The 27,455-nt window shown below is 44.2% G+C and overlaps 2 protein-coding genes across 6 annotated transcripts in view; one reads left to right on the top strand and one right to left on the bottom strand.

Moving 5' to 3' along the window:
* CALN1 (calneuron 1) overlaps nucleotides 1–27,455 on the top strand; it is a 625,214-nt gene that overhangs the window by 452,089 nt on the left and 145,670 nt on the right. The gene's annotated exons all lie outside the window — the stretch shown is intronic.
* LOC112134413 (small ribosomal subunit protein eS28-like) lies at nucleotides 9,291–9,504 on the bottom strand. Its single transcript, XM_054560454.2, has one exon. The coding sequence runs from the start codon at nucleotides 9,498–9,500 to the stop codon at nucleotides 9,291–9,293; it is 210 nt and encodes a 69-aa protein (XP_054416429.1). The 5' UTR covers nucleotides 9,501–9,504.

Here is a 27,455-nt window from a genome sequence, read left to right as displayed (position 1 = left end):
AAAGTATATTTAGAGATGCTATAAAAGACCAGACTCCTCACTGAGTTCTTGCAGAAGCTGGAAAAACTTGTTTCTGTTATTTGTTTTTTGTTGTTGTTGTTTTGTTTTGTTTTTGTTTGTTTGTTTTTGAGATGGAAGTACTGCTCTGTTGCCCAGGCTGGAGTGCAGTGGCACGATCTCGACTCACTGCGACCTCCGCCTCCTGGGTTCAAGCGATTCTCTTGCCTCAGCCTCCCAAGTAGCTGGGATTCCAGGCACGCACCATCATGCCCAGCTAATTTTTGTATTTTTAGTAGAGACGGGGTTTCACCATGTTGGCCAGGCTAGTCTTGAACTCCTGACCACAGGTGATGCAGCTGCCTCGGCCTCCCAAAGTGCTGGGTTTATAGGCATGAGCCACGCGCCTGGCCGTTTCTGTTATTCTTTACTGGAAGTAAAAGCATTTCTTTACTGAGAGTGTTTTCTGGAGACTACATGGTGCTAGAGAGCTCTTTGATCAAAATCCCTTATGCCATATAAAAAGAAAAGGGTGTTGTGCCCTAGAGGCAGCTATGCTGTCATCTTTTGACTAAGTAATTAAACTGGTATTTACTAAGAGCCTACTGTGTGCCCAGCAGGTTTCAGGCACTGGCCGTGAATGAGAGAGACAAAGGGGGAGACAGACAATAAATCTACAAACAAACAAGGAAATGTCATTTATGGATAAGTGTTATGGTAGAAATAAAACGGGGATAGTTGGGGGCCTACTCAGGAATGACTGGTTAGGGCAGGCTTCTCAGAGAGGGTGAAATGGCTAGGAAAGGAAAGACAGGGTGGAGCCAGCTTTATGAAGAACTCTGGGAATGGCATTCTGTGCAGAAGGAACAGCAGATACAGATTCCTAAGGTGGGAGCAGCTTGGCATGTTTCCAGAGCATTAAGAAAGCCAGTCTGGCTGGAGCAGACTGAGGGAGGCTGGCTGGTGTCAGATGCGCAGTGGGCAGAGCTGATCAGGTAGGAGTCTGGATGTGATTCCCTGTGTGGTCTGAAGCAGCTTTAAGTTTAAACAGGTGTGTTCTGACTGGATTTACAGTTTCAAGGTCTGACTCGGGTGGCTCTGTGGATCGGGGGTGTTAGGGACAAAAGAAGGACTTGACTACTCTGGGTCGGGGAGTAACCCAGTATGAGCTGATTGGGGAGAGTGGTGGGGAGAGGGTCAATTTGGGCTATGCTTGCAAGTCTTTAAGAGGACTGTGGTGATGGACTGGTCGTAGGGATGGGGTTTGAAGGAAAACGCAGAATCAAAGATAATGCCTAGGCTTTTTGGCAAGTAGTCTGCAATATCCAAAAATGCATGGTAGTGATTATTGGAAACCTAGATCCTATTCTCAACCCTTCCATGTATTTATGGGTGACCTTGAATGAGTCCCTCTGCCTCAGTTTCCTCACCTGTAAAATGATGGAGTTGGAACAGATTACATGAAAGACCCCTTTCCGTCCTGCTCACACTTGTGCTGTGGCTAAAACAACTGTGAGCGATTCTCCTCCCATAAGGGGCTCACTCTCCAGGTGTTACCAGGGGAGGGTGTCCAGGTTCTTGGCATCTCGAACAAAGAATTAGACAAAACGCACAAACGAAGCAAGGAAAGAATGAAGCAACAAAAGCAGAGATTTATTAAAAATGAAAGTGGCCGGGTGCAGTGGCTCACGCCTGTAATCCCAACGCTTTGGGAGGCTGAGGTGGGCAGATCACGAGGTCAGGAGATCGAGACCATCCTGGCTAACACGGTGAAACCCCGTCTCTACTAAAAATACAAAAAAATTAGCCGGGCATGTTGACAGGTGCCTGTAGTCCCAGCTACTCGGGAGGCTGAGGCAGGAGAATGGCATGAACCCGGGAGGCGGAGCTTGCAGTGAGCCGAGATCGTGCCACTGCACTCCAGCCTGGGTGACAAAGTGAGACTCCATCTCAAAAAAAAAGAAAGTACACTCCACAGGTTTGGAGCAGGCCCAGGCATAGAGGTTCGAGAGCCCTGTTACAGAATTTTTTGGGGTTTGGGGTTTAAATACCCTCTAAGGCTGGGTTTGGTGGCTCACGCCTGTAAGCTCAGCACTTTGGGAGGCCAGGGTGGGTGAATCACTTGAGGTCAGGAGTTCGAGACCACCCTGGCCAACATGGTGAAACCCCATCTCTACTACAAACAAAAATTAGCCAGGCACAGCAATGCATGCCTGTAATCCCAGCTACTCAGGAGGCTGAGGCAGGAGAATCGCTTGAACCTCAGAGGGAGAGGTTGCAGTGAGCCGAGATCGCACCACTGCACTCCAGGCTGGGCAACAGAGCAAGACTCCATCTCAAACAAACAAAAAACCCTCTCGAGGTTTCTATTGGTTACTTGGTGTACGCCTTATGTAAATGAAGAGGATGAAGTAAAGTTACAGTCATTTACTCGACGTACACCCTTTGTAAATGGAGAGGATATTTCCTGTATAGCTGAAGTGTTTCCATTTGATTTAGTTCTGGGAAGTCCTTATGTTCCCTGTCTCCAAACCCTATTCTCCTGCCTCACAGCCTGTCAGGGATTCGCTTCCTTCCTCTAAATGTCCACAATATTTATGGCCAGTCCTTCAGTCCAGACCACACTGTCATAATGACAAACTGGCAGCATGGAAAACGAATTCTTTTTTTTTTTTTCTTTTAAGAGGCAGAGTCTTGCTGTGTCACTCAGGCTGGAGTGCAATAGTGCCATCACAGCTCTCTGCAGCCTGGAACTCCTGGGCTCAAGTGATGCTCCCACCTCAGCCTCCCAAGTAACTGGGACTACAGGCACATGCCACCATGCCTGGCTATTTTTTTAATTTTTTTGTAGAGACAGGGTCTCACTATGTTGCCCAGACTGGTGTGGAACTCCTGGGTTCAAGCAGTCATCCCATCTTGGCCTCCAAAAACATTGGGATTGCAGGCATGAGCCCCTGCGCCTGGCTGAAAACAAATTCTTTTTTCTTTTTTTTTTTTTTGAGACAGAATATCTCTCTGTCACCCAGGCTGGAGTGCAGTGGCATGATCTTGGCTCACTGCAACCTCTACCTCCTGGGTTCAAGCGATTCTCATGCCTTAGCCTCCCAAGTAGCTAGGATTACAGGCATGCACCACCATGCCTGGCTAATTTTTTATTTTTAGTAGAGATGGGGATCTCACCATGTTGGCCAGGCTGGTCTGGAATTCCTGACCTCAGGTGATCCGCCCGCCTCAGCCTCCCAAAGTGCTGGGATTACAGGCATAAGCCAATCGCGCCCGGCCTGAAACCAAATTCTAATGGAGCTCAGTGTCACATGTATGATGTATGATGACTCTCTCTTAGGCATGGCTTCCTTGGGTCATAGGAGTAATAGAGAGACTGAGCATTTGGAAGACCCATCAAATCAGCTTTTATTTGCTGATTTGATTTGCTGATCAAAAAGGGACCTTTGCTGCCTGGGCAAGGGAAGAGACTATGTAGTCCTTTTCCCCCCACTCAGAACAGAGTCCTTGTGGCAGTGCGGCTCCTTGTCTGCTGACATCCACACCTTCCCCAGACCGATTGCTGAGTCCTCATAATACAAACATCTTCCTCAGGGGTGCTGGCTCAAGGTACCCTTTCCCTGCATGCACCATCGCCCTTTCGGTGAGAAGTCTGGCAGATAATTATCACCTGAACAAAATCTGGGCATCAGTCCCCCAAAAAGCACTGCCCTTCCGTGGATCTTCCTACATACCTACCTCCCCGGAAAAAGAAGAAAAAAGCATGTCCACATCTTTCTTTTCTTTTCTTTTCTTTTTTTTTTTTTTTTGGAGACGGAGTCTCGCTCTGTCGCCCAGGCTAGAGTGCAGTGCAACCAGCTCACTGCAACCTCTGCCTCCCAGGTTCAAGTAATTCTCCTTCCTCAGCCTCCCGAGTAGCTGGGATTACAGGCACCCACCACCACAACCGGCTAATCTTGTATTTTTAATAGACGCGGGGTTTCACCATGTTGGCGAGGCTGGTCTCGAACTCCAGACCTCAGGTGATCCACCTGCCTGGGGCTCCCAAAGTGCTGGGATTACAGGTGTGAGCCTCCATGCCCGGCAGCAATTTTTAAAAATTGTAACTGCATTGTGAGAATAGTATTTCAAGGTGACCCATTTATGTGGAGATTTTTAGAAGAAGAAAAAATCTCCAGTATAATTTTCTTCACTTTTAAGCCCAGTGATATTTTCAGAAATTCAAGACATAACATAGCATAGGAAAAGGGTGTGTCGAGAGAGTCTCCGGCTTCCATGTGTGATCTCATTCTCACTATCAGTATCATCATATCTTCATTGTACTGGATTTTAACTCAAACTGAAAGATGCCCTCTGATTCTCTGTCCATTTCTGTAAAATTGCCTTAGTTCATGATGTGGTTGCATTGCCTGACATAATGTACATAAAACTCCCACTGGCGGGGCGCGGTGGCTCAAGCCTGTAATCTCAGCAGTTTGGGAGGCCGAGGTGGGCAGATCGCCTGAAGTCAGGAGTTTGAGACCAGCCTAGGCAACATGATGAAACCCCGTCTCTAATAAAAATACAAAAATTAGCCAGGCGTGGTGGTGGGTGCCTGTGATCCTAGCTACTTGGGAGGCTGTGGCACGAGGATGGCTTGAACCTGGGAATCGGAGGTTGCAGTGAGCCGAAATTGCGCCACTGCGCTCCAGCCTGGGTGGCAGAGCGAGACTGTCTCAAAAGAAACAAACAAACAACAAACAACAAAAAAACACAACTCCCACCAAACGTGGCTCCTGCATGGTGGTTCATGCCTATAATCCCAGCGCTTTGGGTCAACGTAGGAAGTTTGAGCACTGGAGTTCATGAGAAGCCGGGGCAACACAGCAACTGACCTAAAGTTTCAGGTGACTGAAAAACAGCAGTTTCCTTGCCATCACTCACGGCACCGAATTCAAAGTCAGGAAATCCTGATTCTAGACCATGTCAGGTACCATCCAATGCCTTACAGTTTATTTTCCATCTCAAGAAGGAATAAAGGCCTTGTCATGCTTGCCTCATGACAGATGTGGGAAAATGATGTATGTGTATGCAACGTTCTTGGCTGTCTAGGCACGGTGGCTCACACTTAACAATCCGAGCATTTTGGGAGGCCAACGCAGGAGGATTGCTTGAGCCCAGGAGTTCAAGACTGGCCTAGGCAACATAGCAAGACTTCATCTATTAAAAAGAAATTAGCTGAGTCTGTTGGCGTGCACCTGTAGTCCTAGCTACTCGAGAGGCTGAGGCAGGAGGATCACTTGAGCCCAGGAGGTCAAGGCTGCAGTGAGCTATGATTGCACCACTGCACTCCACTCTGGGTGACAGAGCAAGACCCTGTCTCAAAAAAAAAAAAAAAAAAAAAGGGAAAAGAAAAGAAAAAAAAATGGAGCCCGCTAGATGTAAGGCAACATAAATTCAGGCTACTGTTATCATTGTCACTATTTTTACAAGAATTAGATTTTTTTTACTTAAGGTCTTAGGAAACAGATAAAAATAGAAATGTATGAAGATATTCTGATTTCCCTCCTTTGGAGAAACTTTTTTTCTTGTTATGTTCTTCAGCTAATTAAAACAAAACGAGCGCAACATCTACCATTTCCCTAAGATCCACAATTTCCAAAAATCCTTTTGGAACTTGAATTGCCTAGCGAATCCACAAAGTCTGCATTTGAGCTTCCACCAAATGCAATCCCTAAAGCGGCCCTCACCCCATGCCGCTGCTGAGCAGAATTCCGTTCATGGGGAAGTCCTTCAGAAGCCTGCCCAAGTCGTCTCTGCTCTAACTTCACTGAACTCTGGAGCAGTGGTCCCCAACCTTTTTGGCACCAGGGACCAGTTTTGTGGAAGACAATTTTTCCACAGACCGGTGAGGAGGGATGGTTTTCAGATAATGCAACCACAGTACATTTATTATGTACTTTATTTCTATTATTACATTGTAATATATAATGAAGTCATTACACAACGCACCATCATGTAGAATCAGTGGAAGCCCTGAGCCTGTGTTCCTGCAGCTAGACGGTCTCATCTGGGGGTGATGGGAGACTGTGACAGATCATCAGGCATTGGATTCTCACAAGGAGTTCACAACCTAGATCCCTCGCGTGTGCAGTTTACAATAGGGTTTGAGCACCTATGATAATCTAATGCTGCCACTGATCTGACAGGAGGTAGAGTTCAGGCGGCAATGCTTGCTCACCTGCCACTCACCTCCTGCTGTGTAGCCTGGTTCCTAACAGGCCACAGACTGGTGCTGGTCCACGGCCCGGGGGTTGGGGAGCCCTGCTCTCGAGCACTGGCACTCTGCAATGCCTATTTCATTCTCATTGGGTTGTGCCTTGTGTTGGTACTTAACTGCGTTATTTTGTGTATCTTGTTGACTTAATGTCTTAGCCCATTTTGTGTTGCTATAAAGGAATACCCAAAACTGGGTCATTTAGAAAGAAAAGAGGTTTACTTGGCTCCTGGTTCCTGCAGGCTGTACAGGAATCATGGCACCCACATCTGATTGGCTTCTGGTGAAGCCTTGGGAAGCTTTTATTCATGGTGGAAGGGAAGGGGGAGCAGGTACATCACATGGTGAGAGAGAAAGCAAGAGATGCCATGCTCTTTTAAACAGCCAGCTCTCCTGTGAGCTATTAGAGTGAGAACCTACTTATTACTGTGGGGAGGGCCTCAAGACATTCATGAGGGATCCGCCCCTATGACCCCTCCCACCAGACCCCACCTCCAGTATTGGGGATCACATTTCAATATGAGATTTGGAGGGTACAAACATCCAAACTATATCGCTTAGCTAGATTTCAGTGTAGTCACCTCTAGGGAAAGACGTACATGTGTTCTCCCCTACCTCCTAACTCTTCTTCAAGGATGCTGGGAGACTGGTACCACATTGGTAGCCAATTTCTTCATGAGCACAAATTCAAAGATTAGACAGAGGGTAGCAATTGTTTGTAAATATAACAGATTCTTGACTTGGGACGTATTAATTAATTCACTGATTTATAATTAGTAATTGACTCATTAAGCATTTTGATAGCAACTAGTTTTTTAAAGAACAGCTTAGACACAATAGGTAAATTATTACATAAATTCAATCAGAAATGTTTTCTTTCTTTTTTTTTTTTTTTTTGGGGGGGGATGCAGTTTTATTCTTGTTGCCCAGGCTGGAGTGCAATGGCACGATTTCGGCTCACTGCAACCTCTGCCTCCCAGGTTCAAGCAGTTCTCCTGCCTCAGCCTCCCAAGTAGCTGGGATTACAGGCATGTGCCACGATGCCCGGCTAATTTTGCATTTTTAGTAAAGACAGGGTTTCACCATGTTGGCCAGGTTGGTTTCAAACCTCTGACCTCAGGTGATCCACCCATCTTGGCCTCCCAAAGTGCTGGGATTACAGGTGTGAGACACCGTGCCCAGCCAATGTTTTCTTATTTTTTATTTTTTAAAATAGAGATGGGGTCCCACTATGTTGCCCAGGTTGATCTTGAACTCCTGGGCTCAAGTAATCTGCCTGCCTTGGCCTCCCAAAGTGCTCAGATTATAGGCATGAGCCATTGCACCCGGCCTAGCAGCATTGTTTAACACCACAAAAACATCAGAAGCACTGAGCTCCTTCTCAGAAGGAAGATGGCGAAAGCTCACTGCTCAGCAGTGACTAGATTCATAACATGGGGCTTTGGTCTGTTTGTTTTAGGCTTAACTCTTGCAGATTTGGGGAATGTCAGGTTCCAAAACTTGAGTTCATTTTTCCTGTCAATTCAGGGCACACCCTTACCATAAGCCCATGAAAGACACCCTGTTCAGTTATTTTATTATTTTTTCTTTATCTCCATGCTCACTCCCCATTTTCATCCTGCCTGTACATAGATGTCTTTGAAAATAAATATTATTGCCAACTCCAATTTAATTTTCCAAGGTCGTGTTCCAAGCACTTTTATATACATTATCTTCTTTCATCCTCCCAACAGCACTATGAGAAACATTGTTTTGGCCTGGCATGGTGGCTCACTCCTGTAATCCCAACACTTTGGGAGTCCGAGGTGGGTGGATCACCTGAGTTCATGAGTTCGAGACCAGCCCAGCCAACATGGTGAAGCCCCGTCTCTATTAAAAATAAAAAAATTAGCCTGTGTGATAACACATGCCTGTAGTCTCAGCTACTCGGGAGCCTGAGGCATGAGAATCGCTTGAACCCCAGAGGCAGAGGTTGCCGTGAGCTGATACCGTGCCACTATACTCCAGCCTGGGTGACAGAGTGAGATCCGGTCTCAAAAAAGAGAAAAATTCTTTTGTTGTTCCCATTTAACAGAAGAGGAAATAGAGGCATGGATACATGAAGTAATTTTCCCAAGATCACGCATTTAGCATATGGCAGCGTGAGGACTAGAATCCAGGCACCCTTCACATAAAACCTGAGCTCTATTACTCTGGAGTACTCTATCTACTCTATATTTTAAAATATAGTGTGTGTTTTGTGTGTGTGTTTTAAAATGTATTTGAATGTTATTGTGCAACTACTGTGAAACCAGAAAATGTGAGACAGGTTTCAGTTAATTTAGAAAGTTTATTTTGCCAAGGTTGAGGATCCGCCCGTGACACAGCCTCAGGAGGTCCTGGTGACATGTGCCCAAGGTGGTTGGGGCATAGCTTGCTTTTATCTATTTAGGGAGACATGGGACATCAATAAATATATGTAAGAAGTACATTGGTTCTGTCTGGAAAGGTGGGACAACTTGAATCAAAGGCAGAAGATTGGAACGGGGGAAGGGACTTCCAGGTCACAGATAGGTGATACACAAATGGTTACATTCTTTTGAGTTTCTGATTAGCCCTTCCAAAGGAGGCAAATCAGATATGCGTCTATCTCAGTGGTCAGAGAGGGGTGACTTTGAATAGAATGGAAGGCAGGTTTGCCCTAAGCAGTTCCCGGCTTTAGGTTTCCTTAGTGATATTAGGGGCCCAATATATTTTCCTTTCATACTACAGATAGCCTTCTATATCATACTTTCTTCATTCTACATTATGCTTTTAAGATCTAATCATCTGCTCAAGATATCACTAGTTGATGGATCCCACAGAGCATTCCATCACATCCATCCATCTCAGCTTACTCTTTCTTTTTAACTTGAAGCACAAATGCTTTATTTAAAGGCGCATCTCAATTCCCATGTGGCAGTCAAAAAATAAAATAAAGGAGCAGATTGTGGCACACCATTCCCACCAGCCAAGTGGTCGAACCCCACATCCAAGACCCAGTGAGCAGCCAAGCTCAGCGCAACTTCCAGGCCTCTCGCTCTGACTCCAACAGGGTGAGCACATCCCCCTCGCACATGGGGCCTTTTACATTGCAGATGCTGGAGTGGCTCGTGTTGTCCATAAATTCCACATGCACCTGCGTGCACTGTCCCTGAGAGCCGGTCCTGCCCAGGACCTTGGTGACCCTGGCCAGCTTGATAGGCTGTACATGGCTGGTGTCCATGACGGCGGCGTGGCGGTCCGGCAGAGTCAGTTGACTGTTTTGTTTTTTGTTTTTTGTTTTTGAGACAGAGACTTGCTCTGTCTCCCAGGCTGGAGTGCAGTGATGTGATCTGGGCTCAGTGCAACCTTGGCCTCCTGGGTTCAAGCAATTCTTCTGCCTCAGCCTCCGAGTAGCTGGGACTACAGGTGTGCACCACCACGCCCGGCTACTTTTTGTATTTTTAGTAGAGACAGGGTTTCACCATATTGGCCAGGCTGGTCTGGAACTCCTGACCTCAGATGATCTGCCCACCTCGGCCTCCCAAAGTGCTGGGATTACAGGCATGAGCCACCGTGCCCGGCCCAGTTGACTCTTTTATGTCCCTAATGAGGGGCAGTCAGAATGTCTCCCAATCCCTAATCCCCAAACATTCTAATAAACATTCTCACCCATGGCCCCTTACGAACCTGTGTGAATTTCTTTAGAATATATCATTTGGAATGGGATTGCTGGCATATAAAGTACACACTGCCCGTTAGATTGATTTCTGGCGTGGTGATGCTAACCCTCTTCCCAGCAGCACAAAAGATTATTTTTTCTCTAATTTCTCATGAACATTTATCTGACTTTATAATTTTTACCAATTTGATGGTTGTCAAGTGTATACAATTGTTGTTTTTCATTTGCATTTCTCTAAGCACAAATGAAATTGAACCTCGCTTCATAAACTTGGAGGCTGTTGGGTTTACCTTTCTGTGAATTTCTTATTCGTATCTTTTGTTCATTTTTTATACTGGGTCTGCTGTCTTGTTATCTAGGTACTATCAATTTTAGAGGCTTCAAATGTTGCCTCTCAGTCTTCCCCCCATCAGTTAACTTCATTTATGGTGTCCTTATTGAAGAGAAATTCATATTTTTTTTTTTCTGAGATGCAGTCTCACTCTGTCGCCCAGGCTGGAGTGGAGTGGTGTGATCCAGGCTCACTGCAACCTCCGTCTCCCAGGTTCAAGCAATTCTCCCTGCCTCAGCCTCCCAAGTAGCTGGGATTACAGGCACCTGCCACCACACCCAGCTAATTTTTGTATTTTTTTAGTAGAGATGGGTTTTCACCATGTTGGCCAGGCTGGTTTTGAGCTCTTGACCTCAGGTGATCCACCCACCTTGGCCTCCCAAAGTGCTGGGATTACAGTCGTGAGCCACCATGCCTGGCCAGAAATTCATAATATTGATATAATTATATCCACTGATTTTTGGGGGGCTTTTATTAAACCTTGGAGTCTTGTTTGGAAAATAATTTCCTTAGATATCGACTGGATATAGTGGAGTAATTTGTATAAAACTAAGCTTATATAACGAAGAACTATAGGCTGGGTGCAGTGGCTCACACCTCTAATCTCAGCACTTTGGGAGGCTGAAGCGGGTGAATTGCCTAGCTCAGGAGTTTGAGATCAGCCTGGGCACCATGGCAAAATCCTGTCTCTACCAAAATTACAAAAAATTAGCTGGGTGTGGTGGTCTGTGTCTGTGGTTTCAGCTACTCGGGAGGCTGAGGTGGGAGGATCGCTTGAGCCCTGGAGGTGGAGATTGCAGTGAGCTGAGATCATGCCACTACACCACCCCGGCCTGGGTGACAGATTGAGGCCCCCTCTGAAAAAAAAAAAGAAGAAGAAGAAGAAGAAGAACTATAAAAACAGAATAGCAAACAACAAAACAGCTGTTTCATGGTATTGGAAAGTAAACAAGACAACTAAGACTTGAGGGTTCAAAAAGTCAGAGAGAAGAGTGCATTGATGTAAGCCGGATGTTTTCCACAGCATTTTATTCTCAGGAAGTTTGCTATAACAAGTATAAAGGTAGAAGAGAAAACAGTGGCACTGAGATCGTGGTACTCACTGGGATGAGTCTACAGGATTGGAGTTAATGGCTAGTAAGTCAGCCTGAACTTGAAGGGCTCCATCCCAGAAGAACAGATTGCATGAAATTTCACCTCAAGGCATTCACCAGCTCATAAACTGTAAAATACAAGTTCAATACATCTTTGTTTCTAGGTGCTCAAAGCATAAAAAATTAATCAGAGGTTTTTGTCAGTCTCACAGTGCTGAGGAGAAAAAAAGTGGAGATCAGAGCCTGGAAAAAGGGAGGAACCCTGGTGAACATCCAGGTTTCCAGTTGAGACCCTTGAAAGGATATACCCTTGAAGAAAGGGAAAACTGCAAAACAACAGCAACAACAACAAAGGTTTAGGAGGACACAGTTTTTGTGCAGCCTCTGTAAGCTGGCTGAAACTGGCTTAAGGTCCACAGTTGCTTATGTTGTTTGTAAGGCGTATCCTCTGTCCATTGGAGTTGACATGGTCTGGGTTGTAAACCAGCTGATAACATCCCTGGTAGCTCCCATTGTTAGGGAGTTTGGCAAGAGTATGGATTTCCTAGTAGCCTGAGGAATTTAGAAATGCACCATGCCAGCCAGGCCCTGACCTCTACCCCTAGGTATCCTTTGTGTCCTTAATGTTAGGGTCTGTCTTGGTTGATATAAGGAGATGTCTCAGATCACAGTGTGAATCCCAATCCCAGCTCCACCATTTCCGAGCAGTATTTAGGCAAATTACATTTGTTTCTTGCCTCATTTTCCTGTCTAGGGAATGTGGGGTGGAGAGGATGATCATAACTACCATCCATAAACTTTTTTTTTTTTTGGAGACAGCGTCTTGCTCTATCACCCAGGCTGAAGTGCAATGGCACGATCTCGGCTTGCTGCAACCTCTGCCTCCCAGGTTCAAGTGATTCTCCTGCCTCAGCCTCCCGAGTAGCTGTGATTACAGGTGCCTGCCACCACGCCTGGCCAACTTTGTGTGTGTGTGTGTGTGTGTGTGTGTGTTTTTAGTAGAGGTGGGGTTTCACCATGTTGCTCAGGCTGGTCTGGAACTCTTAGTATCAGGTGACCCATCCACCTCGGCCTCCCAAACCGCTGGGATTACAGGCATGAGCCACCACGCCCGGCCACATCCATACACATTAAGTGTATTGAGACTGTGGTCACTGCTGTATCCCTGACACCTAGCATCAACTTTGGCACATGTTAAACATGGAATAAGTAGTATCCAGTATCACAAAACATATGACCTAGTATTCCTAATTCCTGACCTGATTTTCCCTTGTCTATCATTTGTGTTGCAAGAAGCTTAAAATGCATGCTGTCTTTAGTCTGCCCTCTTATTCTTTTATTAGAACAGTGCTGAAAAGCTTTGGTTTCCTTGTGTCTTGTTTTCTTCCAGCATTCCATTTTAGATTCATTCATTCATTCATTCAGTCATTCAATGATCCTGATGACTGAATGCATTGAATTGATGATGAAAGCATTGACAAGCATTGATTTAGTGCAGATGTTTGTCCGTCTCCTGCTCTTGCAAGCCTCATGGCCCCCTCCTGCTATCCCACCATGGCGCTCTCTGTTCGCAGTGAGTCTATGGGGTCTGTGTATGGTTTTTTTGTTTGTTTGTTTGTTTGTTTGTTTTTTGAGACAGAGTTTTGTTCTGTCGCCCAGGCTGGAGTGCAGTGGCGCGATCTCGGCTCACTGCAACCTCTGCCTTCCGGTTTCAAGCGATTCTCCTGCCTCAGGCTCCCGAGTAGCTAGGATTACGGTGCCCACCACCACACCCCACTAATTTTTGTATTTTTAGTAGAAATGGGGTTTTACCGTGTTGGCCAGGCTGGTCTCAAACTCCTGACCTCGTGATCTGCCCGCCTTGGCCTCCCAGAGTGCTGGGATTACAGGCGTGAGCCACTGCGCCCGGCCCTGTGTGAGTTTTTATAATGCTCCTCTCAGTTATTCTCCCCCGCCCCGCCCCCCGAGACACACATTATGGCTATAATGTCCTTTATGGGAATCTCTTGGAAGCCCCAGTAACTGACCTTTCCCTGGTCTTCCTACTGACTTCACTTTATTCATTTGTTGATTTATTTACCCAATATTTTTTGGGCACCTTCTGTGTTCCAGGTATGATTTCAGTCACTGGGGATAGGGCACCAAATAAGCAAAAAAATGTCCCTGTCGTCATTGTATCACAACTTTCTCACTCTGTTTCTGGGCAAGGTAGGCACAGCTTTGTGTCCCTATCTGGAAATGATGGCTATGGAATGAAAGTTCCCCCCCAGGGAAGAATGCAGCCCCCATCTGTATGATATTTCCTGATTATCTCTGTGCAAATCTCTCTGATACTCTTGGGAACATTACCCATTCTTTGTCTGTAAACTCTTTCTACAAGCCCCAACCCAGATGTTGCATAAAACGTCAGTCTTTCCCTAACCCTCCCAAGGGACGTCCCTGAGTGTTGCATAAATCTGTGTTGAATAAATAGAGACAGAGATAAAAATGATGTGGTTCTGAAAAAGGGCAGTCAGATTGGTGAAAGCACAGGCTGGATTTCACTTGGATGCTGGGTGATGGAACATAGATTGCTTTTTTTTTTTTTTCCTTAAAGCAGACCAGGTAGGAAGAAGGTATGGCTACAGGCTTCGAATATTTAAAGAGTTGGCAGGTGCAGTGGCTCATGCCTGTAATCCTATCAGTTTGGGAGGCTGAGGTGGGAGGATTGCTTGAGCCCAGGAGTTTGAGATCAGCCTGGCAACACAGCGAGACCCTGTCTCTACAAAAAACATTTTTAAATTAGCTGGATGTAATGGTACACACTTGTAGCCCTAACAGCTTAAGAGGCTGAGGTGGGAGGGTTCCTTGAGCCTAGGAACGTGAGGCTTCAGTGAGCTATGATTGCACCACTGAACTCCCGTCTGGTCCACAGGGAAAGTTTTATACATATATACCTGCATATATACACGTGAAATTATACATCTATACATATATATTAGATGTATATATATATATACACATACATATTTATATGTGTCTGTATATGTAAATACATATATACATATTTATGTGTGTATATATGTAGATACACACATATAAATATGTGTGGGGTTTTTTTTGTTATTGTTTTGTTTTGAGACGAAGTTTCACTCTTGTTGCCCAGGCTGGAGTGCAATGGTACGATCTCAGCTCACTGCAACTTCTGTCTCCCGGGTTCAAGCAATTCTCCTGTCTCAGCTCCCGAGGAGCTGGGATTACAGGCATGCACCACCATGCCCAGCTACTTTTGTATTTTTAGTAGAGACAGGGTTTCCTATGTGTGATATATAGATTAGAAAGATAGATATTTAAAGAGCTGCCTAATTGTATTAGTCTATTTTCATGCTGTGGATACAGACATACCTGAGACTGGGAAGAAAAAGAGGTTTAGTTGGACTTATAGTTCCACATGGCTGGGGAGGCTTCAGAATCATGGCTGGAAGTGAAAGGCACTTCTTATATGGCGGCAGCAAGAGAAAATGAGGGAGATACAAAAGCGGAAACCCCTGATAAAACCATCAGATCTCGTGAGACTTACTCACTACCATGAGAACAGTATGGAGGAAACTGCCTCCATGGTTCAAATTGTCTCCCTCCAGGCTCTCCGATAACACATGGGAATTATGGGAGCTACAATTCAAGATGAGATTTGGGTGGGGACACAGAGCCAGACCATATCACTAATGGAGTTTGGAAGTGGGGATCAAATTGAAAAAAGCTTTCAGGAGGGTAGATAACAGGGGTTGGGGAAGAATACCTTAGAAACAAGGGCAGTTCAGCAGACGAGACCCAAATACCCACCTTCCAGCCTTTGCTGCAGCCCCATACCAGACACGTGGAATCTTCACGCCCTAGAGCTCAGTGTCCATGTTGACCTCCCCCAGAATTTCCCAGGGGCCTAGAAGATGGTTCCAGTATCATCAGTGGCCCTTCCAGCTTGGTGTACAATGCCAGAGGAGTGAAGCAAGGCTCTGTGCTCATTTTTTTTTTTTTTTTTTTTTTTATTTTTTGAGACGGAGTCTCACTCAGTCGCCCAGGCGCCTGCCACTACGCCCGGCTAATTTTTTGTATTTTTAGTAGAGACGGGGTTTCACCGTGTTAGCCAGGATGCTCTCAATCTCCTGACCTCGTGATCCACCCATCTCAGCCTCCCAAAGTGCTGGGATTGCAGGTGTGAGCCACCGCGCCCGGTCCGCTCATCTATTTTTAAGCAGTCAGATTTATGTAGCCATGCCGAAGAAGCCCTGAGAAGCTGTTTATTACGAAATCAAACTTGTGGTTTCTGGAAACTTTTTTCTAACTCAGCAGGTGATGCCATTAGAGTTCTGACATGGCTTCTGGTCATGCAGAGAAGAACTTCCAGGGTATTATTTTAAGAACATCCCAAATGCTCTGCACAACTTCACCCAGCACACCTGGGAGTCTCTGCTACACTGACAGTTCAACACTCCCTCCTTGCCTGCACTGTCAAAATGAGGTTACAGAAAAAGCTTTAGCTAAAAGCAAAAGCTGCAGAAGGTACATGTAACCTGTAGATTACATTTTGTGGTCAAGCATCCCACAACCTCAACTACCATTGGGCAGATGGGTATCTTCATTTCACTCACAGCTGAAAGATGGAAAATGAAAAGCAGTGCCCTGGCAGTATAGGAGGAGGGATATTTTTTGTTTTTTGTTTTCGTTTTTTTGTTTTTTGAGACGGAGTTTCGCTCTTGTTGCCCAGGCAGAGTGCAAGGGTGTGATCTCTGCTCACCGCAACGTCTGCCTCCCGGGTTCAAGCGATTCTCCTGCCTCAGCCTCCAGAGTAGCTGGGATTACAGGCATGCACCATCATGCCCGGCTGTTTGGTATTTGTAGTAGTGACAAGGTTTCATCATGTTGGCCAGGCTGATCTCGAACTCCTGACCTCAGGTGATCCGCCCACCTCGGCCTCCCAAAGTGCTGGGATTGAAACACCGCGCCTGGCCTAGAGGGATGCCTTTTAGTGAATCCATCTACCGCTGCTGATTCACTCTGCAGACAGTCTCATTCCTGGCAGAAAGACGTCCCATTTTTTCCTTCCTAGGGCCAGAAGCACTTTTTCCTTCTTTCACTTGTTTAACCCACTGCTATCCTACACCCTGCTTGCTCTCTGGTCTGGGAACAGCTGAAACAACTCCTTTGCCAGATTCACACCAATGTTAGCAGCCTTCTGTCTAGTTCGTCTTCAGTAAAGCCTCATCATTGCCTTGGCCTGGACCCCTCAAGCTTTTTCATCTACTCTAGATACTGAGACAACAACATCTACACCAGTGCTACAGTTTGGATATGTGTCCCCTCCAAGTCTCATATGGAAAGGTGACCCTGATATGGCTTGGCTGTTTGCTCACCCAAATCTCATCTTGAATTATAGCTCCCATAATTTCCATGTGTTGTGGGAGGGACCTGGTGGGAGGTAATTGAATCATGGGGGTGGGTCTTTCCTGTGCTGTTCTCGTGTTAGTGAATAAGTGCCACAAGATCTGATGGTTTTATAAACAGGAGTTCCCCTGCACGAGTTCTCTCTCTTCTCTGCCACCATGTAGGATATGACTTGCTCCTCCTTGCCTTCCACCATGATTGCGAGGTCTCCCCAGCCATGTGGAACTGGGAGTCCATTAAACCTCTTTTTCTTTATAAATTACTCAGTCTTGGGTATGTCTTTATTAGCAACATGAGAACAGACTTAATACAACCCTCGATGTTGGAGGTGGGGCCTGGTGGGAAGTGTTTGGGTCATGGGAGCAGATCCCTCATGAATGGCTTGGTGCCCTTCCCATGGTAATGAGTGAGTTCTCGTTCTGTTAGTTCATGCAAGAGCTGGTTGCTTAAAAAGCGCCTGGCATCTCTCTTGCTCCCTCTCTTGTCACGTGGCACACCTGTTCCCCCTTTGCCTTCTACCCATGAGTAAAAGCTTCCTGAGGTCTCACCAGAAGCCAAGTAGATACAGGCACCATGCTTGTACATCCTGCAGAACCATGAGCCAAGTAAACCTCTTTTCTTTATAAATTACCCAGCCTTAGGTGTTGCTTGTACAATGCAAAATAGACTAAGATAATCAGTGACTATACCAGTGACTTCACACATCCCATAAGTACTAACAATCTTCCACAGTTTTCTCTATTCCACTTAACAGAACACCTTCAGATATGGGATCTAAGAAAGAACAATTCTCATTGAATATTATCTTTCTTTGAGAATTCACAATCTTTTGAGGTGTCGGGAGAACTATTTTAGCTAGAAGTTGCATGAGCCAGTTCCAGCCTGCAGCCCTCTTTTGTCTGGCAAATACAAGTCACATTTTAAAAAAAATTGATATCAGCATTTTCAAATAGGGAGATTCAGTGCAAAAACTCAGATTGGCTGTTCTGTAAAGAGTGAACCTACATTCCCATATGGCAGCCCCTGACTGAAGCTGTTTCCTTTGCACGTACATACATTTGAGGTTTCCTTGATCTTTGCCACCCCTTTTGTGTTGCAGTCATCCCATGTCACTCACTTACATCACCTGCCTGGCCCTGGTGTTGATAATCCCTTGACCCTACTAAGGCCAATAATATCAATACTGCTCTGAACCTAGCACAGCAGGACCGTGTGACTTAGAATACCTTATGTTAAAGTTTCTCTGCATAAAATAACTTACATTCTCACTGGGAGATAAGCTAAGATTTATACAGAGAATTAATTCTAGAACATAAAAACCTAGAAATGCACATTTTGTTAAACTTCTACTGACTGCCTGGCACCAAGGATTCAGAGGTGAGTAAGACAAAGTGCCTGCCCACAAAAAATTGTGACTTAATGGCTGTTAAGCAAAGCAACAATTTCTTTTATGATGTTGAAGCGGTGTGGTTGTCTAGGGTAAATACCCAGGGCTCATCATCTTGCGCCAAGAAAATTTAGGACATGGACACACATGAGGAGTTTAGGAGTGGAGGTTTAATAGGCAAAAGAAAAAGGAGAATAGCTCCCTCTCTAGTGAGAGAGGCTTCCGAAAGGAAAGACCAGCCGGCGGCAGAGTTCACCAGATTTTATAAGCAGGCTTGAGGAGGCAGTGTCTGATTTATGTAGGACCCACAGATTGGTTCCATCAGGTGTGACATTTACATACCACGCCAGGAAGCCTGGCCACCTCACCCTACTCTTATGCAAATGGGTTTCCCACTTGACTGGCGCCATCTTGTCTTCTTACTGTACACACGGCTGGCAAAGAGGAGGGAAGATGGAGCCACCATTTTGGACATGCCTAGTCCCAGGTAGCTTTTTTCTTGATGGCGTTCACCCGTGCAAGCTTCCAGCTTGCATGTCTGTGTCTGTAGCTCGATTTTGCAGGCTGCTGTTTGTTAGAATATGATTTGGGGGCTGCTTTTCGTTAAAAAGGGAAACCTTACCAAGGACTCGTGTACCCTCACTATCTGCCTAAGTAGTTTCTTCTTAACTCCTACATCAATGTGACATGCGCACTATCTGGAATTATCAAAAGTAGTGATTCTGAATGGGGAGAAGCATATCAGAATAAAAATCTTCCCACACCTCCCTAGATTCTAACATACACTTCTTTTTTTTTTTTTTTTTTGAGACGGAGTCTCGCTCTTGTCACCCAGGCTGGAGTGCAGTGACGCGATCTCGGCTCACTGTAAGCTCCACCTCCCGGGTTCATGCCATTCTCCTGCCTCAGCCTCCCAAGTAGCTGGACTACAGGCGCCCACCACCACGCCCGGCTAATTTTTTTTTGTATTTTTAGTAGAGACGAGGTTTCACTGTGTTAGCCAGGGTGGTCTCGATCTCCTGACGTCGTGATTCACCCGCCTCGGCCTCCCAAAGTGCTGGGATTACAGGCATGAGCCACCGCGTCCGGCACATATACTTCTTATAGTCAGGTTGTAGACAAAAGATTCAAGTTAATATACTTTGAAACATTTTATCACCAGGCACGATAGCTCATGCTTGTAACCACAGCACTTTCGGAGGCCGAGGCAGGAGGATCACTTCAGACCAGGAGTTCAAGACCAGCCTAGAAAACATAGTGAGACCTCATCTCTATGAAAAATAGCTGGGCATGGTGGTGTGTGCCTGTAGTCCCAGCTACTCAGGAGGTTGAGGTGGGAAGATCGCTTCAGCACCAGAGTTGGGGGTTGCAGTGAGCTATGATCATGCCACTGTACTCCAGCCTGGGTGACAGAGAAATGAAATAAATAAATAAAATATTTATTAGGGGTCTTGGGTCACAGCATTGTTGGAAAGCCTTAGTTTCCCAGAACCACTCTCCAAAGCACACTGACAACCTGGAACTCCAAGGCGGCTACCTCCAGTGGCACAACAGAGAAGCTGGTGACTCAGTGAGCCGTTTGCTGAATCCAGAAGCTACCACCTTAATTGCCACTTCCAGAATCACACCAGCAGTGTCATCATTCACACTGGCAAACTGCATGCCAACTGCCCTGATTCTCTGCTCATGTGTCTGACTTCCAAATCAAGGTTTGATGTAAAGTGTGCTAGGCTGGCAGACCCCTTGCTGCAAAGAAGTCTAAGAAATGAGTTTTGGGCTCCTCTACAGTTTGGGAAGACAAATCAGAAGAATGATTATTGATTAAGCTAATCTGTAATTCCTGCCACTGTAAGCCTCCCATCATCACCCTCCTCAAAGAGAATCCCTGTCTAACCATCCACAATTATGACTGGGATTGCACCATATCCCTCTGTAGCAACGGCTTTGAAAAAAAGGGTTAGAACTACTGACCTACTACCATGTTGTGAAATTACAGTCCATCAGCCAAATCTAACTCACCACCTGTTTTCTTAGGGGCCAAGAAAACCATGGTTTTCAGCTGGGCGCGGTGGCTCATGCTTATAATTCCAGCACTTTGGGAGGCCAAAGTGGGCGGATCACTTGAGCTCAGGAGTTCAAGAACAGCCTGGGCAACATGGTGAAACCCCGTCTCTACTAAAAATACAAAAATTAACTGGGTGTTGTGGCACATGCCTGTAATCCCAGCTACTCCAGAGGCTGAGGCAAAGAGAATCACTTGAAGCCAGGAGACGGAGGTTTACAGTGAGCCGAGATCACTCCACTGCACTCTAGCCTGGGTGACAGAGTGAGACTCCATCTCAGACAACAACAAAAAAAAGAATGGTTTTCACAGATGAACATATGCTGCCAATTTGATGATAGGAAGAACTAACTTTAAATCCCAATTAAGCAAAATGTTATCCCCTCTAAAAAAAGAATTCAATTTTTCTCATTCATGTACCCACATTTCAAAAAGAAAAACCTCTATTATTATTTGTTACTTTCATCAATACAGGTATTTTTGGAAATTTGTTTTCTCTCTTATTAAGTACCTCCACAGTTTCCTTGATTTTTCCTTCTGGCACACAAAGCCTAAATATTTATACTCTGTCGCTTTGCCAGAAAAAAAGTTTGCAGACCTCTGTCTAGAAGCATGTACAGTGTTATAAAAGTACAAAAGGGACATCTAAATTAGACAAAGAAGTCAGAGAAGACTTTGGTATGGGTTATGCTGAACTTGAAAAGCAATTAAGCATTTTAAAGATGGAGAAGAGAAGGGAAGGAGTTTTGAGACCCAGAAAACAGCATGTGAGAAGCGCAGAAGAGTTTCTGGAACTGGGACACCAGAATACACACACGCGAGAGAATGAAGTTGGACTGCTTCATTACACCAAACACAACAATTAACTCAAAATGGATCAAAGACCTAAATTCCAGATCTGAAACGATAAAACTCTTAGAAGTAAATATAGGAGCAAATGTTCATAAAGCACAAGGGACCAAAGATAAAATAGGCAAATTAGACTTCATCAAAATTAAAAAGTGTATTAAAAACTAAAAAAGACACCATCAAGAAACTAAAAAGACAACTCACACCATGGGGTGCATATATTTGCAAATCATATAGCTTTATAAAGGACTGTGTCTAGAATGTATAAAGAACTCTTTCAACTCAATGATAGACAACATACAGAAAGGATGGACAAATGATCTAAAAAATACAGTTTTCCTAAGAAGATGTACAAAAGGCCAGTAATCACATGAAAAGGTGTTTGACATTATGTCTTTAAGGAAATGCAAATCAAAGCCATAATGAGTCACCACACCATCCTGCTAGGATGGCTATATTGAAAAAGACAGATACCAGTAAGTACAGTTGGCACTCTGTATCCGTGGGTTCTGCATCTGTGGATTCAAATAACTATAGATCAAAAATAGTCTGGGAAAAAAATTGTGTCTGTCCAAAACATGTACAGATTTTTTTCTTTAGTCACTATTCCCTAAACAATACAACAACTATTTACATAGCATTTACATTGCATTAGGTATTGTAAGTAATCTAGAGGTGATTTAAAGTATACAGGAACATGTGCGTAGGTTATATGCAAATACGACATCATTTTATATAAGATACTTGAGCATCCGTGGATTTTGGTATCCATGAGATGTCCTGAAACCAATTCCCACAGATTCCGAGGGACAACTGTACTAAAAAGGATGTGGAAAAATTGGAACCCTCATCCATTGCTGCTGTGAATGCAAATTGTGTGGCCAATTGGGAAGACAGTCTGGCATCCCTCAAACGGCTGAACAATTACCATATGCTCCATCAATTTCACTCCTGGGTAATACTGAGAAATAAAAACATATATCCACAAAAACCGTATACAAGAATATTCATAGCTGCATTGTTCACGATAGCCAAAAAGTGGACATAACCCAAATGTCCTTCAGCTGATGAATAAACAAAAGTGGCATATCCATACAGTGGAATATTATTTATCAATGAAAAGAAATGATTCACAATAGCAAGGACATGGAATCAACCTACATGCCCATCGATGATAGACTGGATAAAGAAAATGTGGTACATATACACCATGGAATACAATGCAGCCATAAAAAGGAATGAGATCATGTCCGTTGCAGAGGCATGGATGGAGCTGGAAGTCATTATCCTCAGCAGACTAACGCAAGAACAGAAAACCAAATACCAGTACCGCCTGTTCTCACTTGTAAGTGGGAGCTGAATGATGAGAACACGTGGAAACATCAGGGGGAGCAACACACACTGGGGCCTGTCAGGGGGTGGGGAGTGGGAGGAGGGAGGGTATCAGGAAGAATAGCTAATGGATTCTGGGCTGAATATCTAGGTGATGGGATGATCCGTGAGGCAAACCACCATGGCACATGTTTAACCATGTAACAAACCTGCACATCCTGCACATGTACCCTTGAACTTAAAAGTTGGAAAAATAAATATTAAAAAAATGAAATTCTGTTACATGCTACAATGTGAATAAAACATTATGCTAAGTGGAAGTAGCCAGACACAAAAGGTCACATATCATATAATTCCATTTACGTGACGAATCCAAAATCGGTGAATCCATTGAATCAGAAAGCAGGCAAGTGGGTCCCTGGTGGGAGAGCAGCAGGGGTTGCTGGCGGGTTTGGGTCGGGGGCGGGCAGGTGAAAATCAAGAGTGTTTTTTTTTTTTGTATTTTTGCATTTTTAGTAGAGACGGGGTTTCGCCATGTTGGCTGGTCTGGAGCTCCTGACGTCAAGTGATCTGCCCACCTCAGCCTCCCAAAATGGTGATATTATAGGCGTGAGCCACTGCGCCAGGCCTAGAATATTTCTTTTTGCGGCGATAAAAGTGTTCTAAAATCAGTTGTAGAATCTGTTGTTGTGATGATGGCGTAACTCTGTGACTGTACAAAAAACCATTGACTTGTATACTTTAAGCGAAAGATATGGTATGTGAACTATTACATTGGTGCAAAAGTAATTGCATTTTTTGCCATTAAAAGTAATGGCATTCTGTATCCACGGGTTCTGCATCCATGGATTCAAATAACCGTGGATCAAAAATATTCAAGGTAAAATTGTGTCCGTACAAAACATGTACAGACCTTTTTTTTTTTTTTTTTTTTTTGCCTCTCAGAGAATTGAAGCCTCAGGGCAATTGGGTGGCCTGAAATCAATGGAAAGATAGGCATTCCCAAGGAGAGATTGGACACAGGCATTGAGTCATCTATGGGAAACCAAGGAGGAAGAGAAGGCAGGTGCCATACAGTGGGAAAGAATCATTCAGTGAAATTTTTAAACAAATTTCTAAAGTCGTGGGGTGGACTTGCATGAGAATATAGGCTTGCACCCACTTACAGGGTCTTCTCCATGGACCTCTGTTGTACACTCACAAGAAAGATTGGTGATGAGGCAAGAGGTGAGAGAAAGCCTTCCTCCATATTGAAGATGGAGAGGAGATGAGTGTCACTTCTGTGGCAAAGCACAGATTCTCACCAAGGTCGTTCCTCTAAGGTTCAAAAGCCTTAGGATGCTGGAGAAGGGTAGCAAACCTTGTGGTCACTAGGACACAGGTAAAGACCATTGCAGCGAGGAAGCAGAAAGAAAAGGGAAAAGTCTTCCATTCCTGGGTGTTGGACCCAGGCCATTAAAGATCTCCTACCACTGGGGGAAGAGCAAGAAACTCTCCCATTCACAAGGGCCACCAAAGATTCAAGACATCATTTGGCTGCTACAGGGAGGAGGATCAGAATTACAGAGAAAGCCTGATCTGCAAGACTTAGGGACACAGGGCCTTCCTAAGACCAAGGCTGGACTAGGAAAACAGAGACCTGTCTTCTCCTATAGACCACTACTAGACAAGCAGGCATCAAGTAACAGTTAGCAATCTAGCACTGAGAGAAGAGGAAGAGCATAAAAAAGGGACCTTCTCTGAGGTACAGACACACAGAAAAAGACAAAAGCTAAGGGTTAAACAGGAATATTAGAAACAGCTTTCATGCAACACATACCCCATCTAAAGAACTAGATTACATTAAAAACTTTTGAGGCTGGGCACAGTGGCTCATGCTTGTAATCCCAGCACTTTGGGAGGCTGAGGCGGGTGGATCACCTGAGGTCAGTAGTTCAAGACCAGCCTGGCCAAGAAAGTGAAACCCCATCTGTACTGAAAATACAAAAATTAGCCAGGCGTGGTGGTGCACGCCTGTAGTCTCAGCTACTCAGGAGGCTGAGGCAGGAGAATCACTTGAGTCCAGGAGGCAGAGGTTGCAGTGAGCCGAGATTGCACCACTGCACTCCAGCCTGGGCAACAGAGTGAGACTCCGTCTCAAAAAAAAACACATACAAAAAATTTGAGACTGGTGGTACACTGAAGGTAACCATAGCAACAACAAAAACTAAACCCAGATCAATTCCAGTAGACTCTTCTTTATGTTGGCAGACCAAGCAAAAGTACTGTTTACTTTATTCTCTACTATCATACCTCACAGTGTTCATGTACAATAAAAAGTTACAAGACAAATAAAAATGCAAGACAGAACAACTCACTGTCAAGAGTCAAAGTAATCAACAGAACCAGACTCAAAGATGACAAAGACTTTGGAACTCTTGGGAAATTTAAAATAGCTATAATTAATATATTAAAGACTCTCATGGAAAAAGTAGGCAATATGCATGGTGGAGAATTTCAACAGAGAGAAGTTATAAGAAAGAGTCTAATGAAAATCTTAGAAATAAAAAATACAATCACAGAGATGAAAAATGACTTTGATGGACTTATCACTGGACTTAACACAGCAAAGGAAAACATTTATGAACTTAAAGGTGAATCAATAGAAATTGACCAAATGAAACACAAAGAGGTAAAAAGAATAAATTTTAAAAAATATAGAGCATCCAAGATCAACGGGCTAATACCAGATAGTCTGAAATTTGTACAATTGGAATGCCAGAAGGATTAGAAAGAGATAGGGACAGACAACCTACTTGAAGAGATAATAGCAGAACACTATCTAAAAATAATATAAGACATCAAATCACAGATCCAAGATGCGCAGAGAATCCTATAACAGAATGGGTCTAATCAGCAGAACAAGCATGGATAGGGTTTGCTATCCAATAGGCCTATTGGAGATGGTGTGTTCTGGTGACTGGGTAGTGGAGAAGCTCATTGGTTTGAGCAGAAAAGATCTGGTCTGGAGTTGCTGGGCAAACAATAGGTAACTTTCTGGAGTGCTGCCTGTGAAGCAGCATACAGTGGGAATCTGGATGATGGCAGGGGCCAAAGGCTTTCAGTGCTGAAGGAGACTTGGTATCTGGAGATATCTGGAGTATCTGGGTATCTGGAGACTTGCAAAATGCTCATCGGGGACACATGGAGCTGTGTGCAGGCTGTGGTGGTTAGGGGGTTGGGAGAGGAGGAAGCTTGCTTAGGGAGCCCGAGCATGTGGGGAGTTAGCTTCTGTGTTGAGAGGGCTGCAGAAAGATTGTTGCCAAACCGAGGCTTCAAGACCACAGAGGGACCACGATCTGAGTTGTGACAGTTGTCCTCGAAGCTACACCACCTTAGCCAGGCGTGGCGGCAGGTGCCTGTAATCCCAGCTACTCGGGAAGCTGAGGCAGGAGAATCACTTAAACCTGGGAATCAGAGGTTGCAGTTAGCTGAGATTGTGCCATTGCACTCCAGCCTGGGCGACAGAGAGAGACTCCATTTGAAACAACAACAACAAACTACACCACTGACCCCTCTTGGATGACACCAGGAATTGCAGAACGCCTCTTTCTCCAGTTTGGCTTCAGCACCCCCTACCGAGAAAGCTCAACATCCTGCTGACTTTAAAGGAGAAATGCTCAAAGAAATGCTCAGAAGAAATACGTTGCTTCTCACACAGCCTGTATTGGAAGATGCATTCAGAGTTGAGAGGCAATAAATGGATAACTGATGCAAACCCAATCTGTCAACCCAGAAGTCTATGTTTTTAAAATTAAAGGAAAATATTTTTTAAATGAATTATTTTTAAAATTAAAGGAAAATATTTTTTTAAACTAAAGACAAATAATGACTTTCCAGACCAAATAACAACCAAAAAAAAAAAAAAAAATAGGAGGAGGGGGGTTTTGAGAACATATTAGCAGCAGACCTTTACTATAAAAAATAGTGAAGGACATTCTTAAAGCAGAACAATTATGATAATGGGAGAAACTTACATCTTCATAAAGAATAAGAATTTCTAGGAATAGTTGAAAGGCAAGTCAATATAAATCAATCTTTCTTTCTTCTTTCTTTCTTTTCTTTTCTTTTCTTTTTTCTTTTCTTTTCTTTTCTTGCTTGCTTGCTTGCTTTTCTTTCTCTCTCTCTCCCCCTCAGAGTCTCACTCTGTTGCCCAGACTGTAGTACAGTGGCACAATCTCAGCTCACTGCAGCTTCTACCTTCTGGGTTCAAGCGATCCTCCTGCTTCAGCTTCCCGAGTAGCTAGGATTACAAGCATGTGCCACCATACCCAGCTAATTTTTGTATTTTTAGTAGAGACAGGGTTTCACCATGTTGGTCAGGCTGGTCTCGAACTCCTGACCTCAAGTAGTCTGCCCACCTTGGCCTCGCAAAATGCTGGGATTAAAGGCATGAGCCACTGCACCCGGCCAAATTTATTTCATTGTAAATCTAAAGGTTGATTTTATTTTAAATCAATTTCTATTGATTCACCCTAAAAATAATTGATCCTTTACTGCAATTATTTAAAGCAATTAATAGTTTTAAGACATAATGTATTTGTAGCACATGTCAAAGTTAAATGATTGACAACAATAGAACAAAAGATTGGAGAGAAAAAAATCAGGAGAATACTGTTTTCAGGCTCTTATGTGTAATGAGCATTGTATTATTTGAAGATAGACATCATAGTCAAACCACTAAAAACCAAAGATAAAGAGATACCATGAAGGCAGATAGAGTAAAAAAAAAAAAATACAGAGAAAAACAGATTAAGGTAGAGCTATTTAAAAACAAGGAATTAGCAACACAAACCTCAGATATTGTTTTATCTGAGATAGCATGGATTGGAAAGACCCCATCTATAACTTCAAGAGTATTGGGTGTGTTCTGGTTCTTAAGATGGATAAGGAGTTTATAGGTGTTTTCTTTATTATGCATCATTGCCTTGAAAGTAATACATAAACATTCTTTTGTATATATTAAGTATTATATTAAAAATTTAAAGGTTAATTTTATACC

The sequence above is a fragment of the Pongo abelii genome, chromosome 6, assembly GCF_028885655.2.
Source record: "Pongo abelii isolate AG06213 chromosome 6, NHGRI_mPonAbe1-v2.0_pri, whole genome shotgun sequence".
Lineage (NCBI taxonomy): Eukaryota > Metazoa > Chordata > Mammalia > Primates > Hominidae > Pongo > Pongo abelii.
Note: the sequence above shows the minus strand (reverse complement) of the source record. Positions and strands in the feature narration are given on the sequence as shown.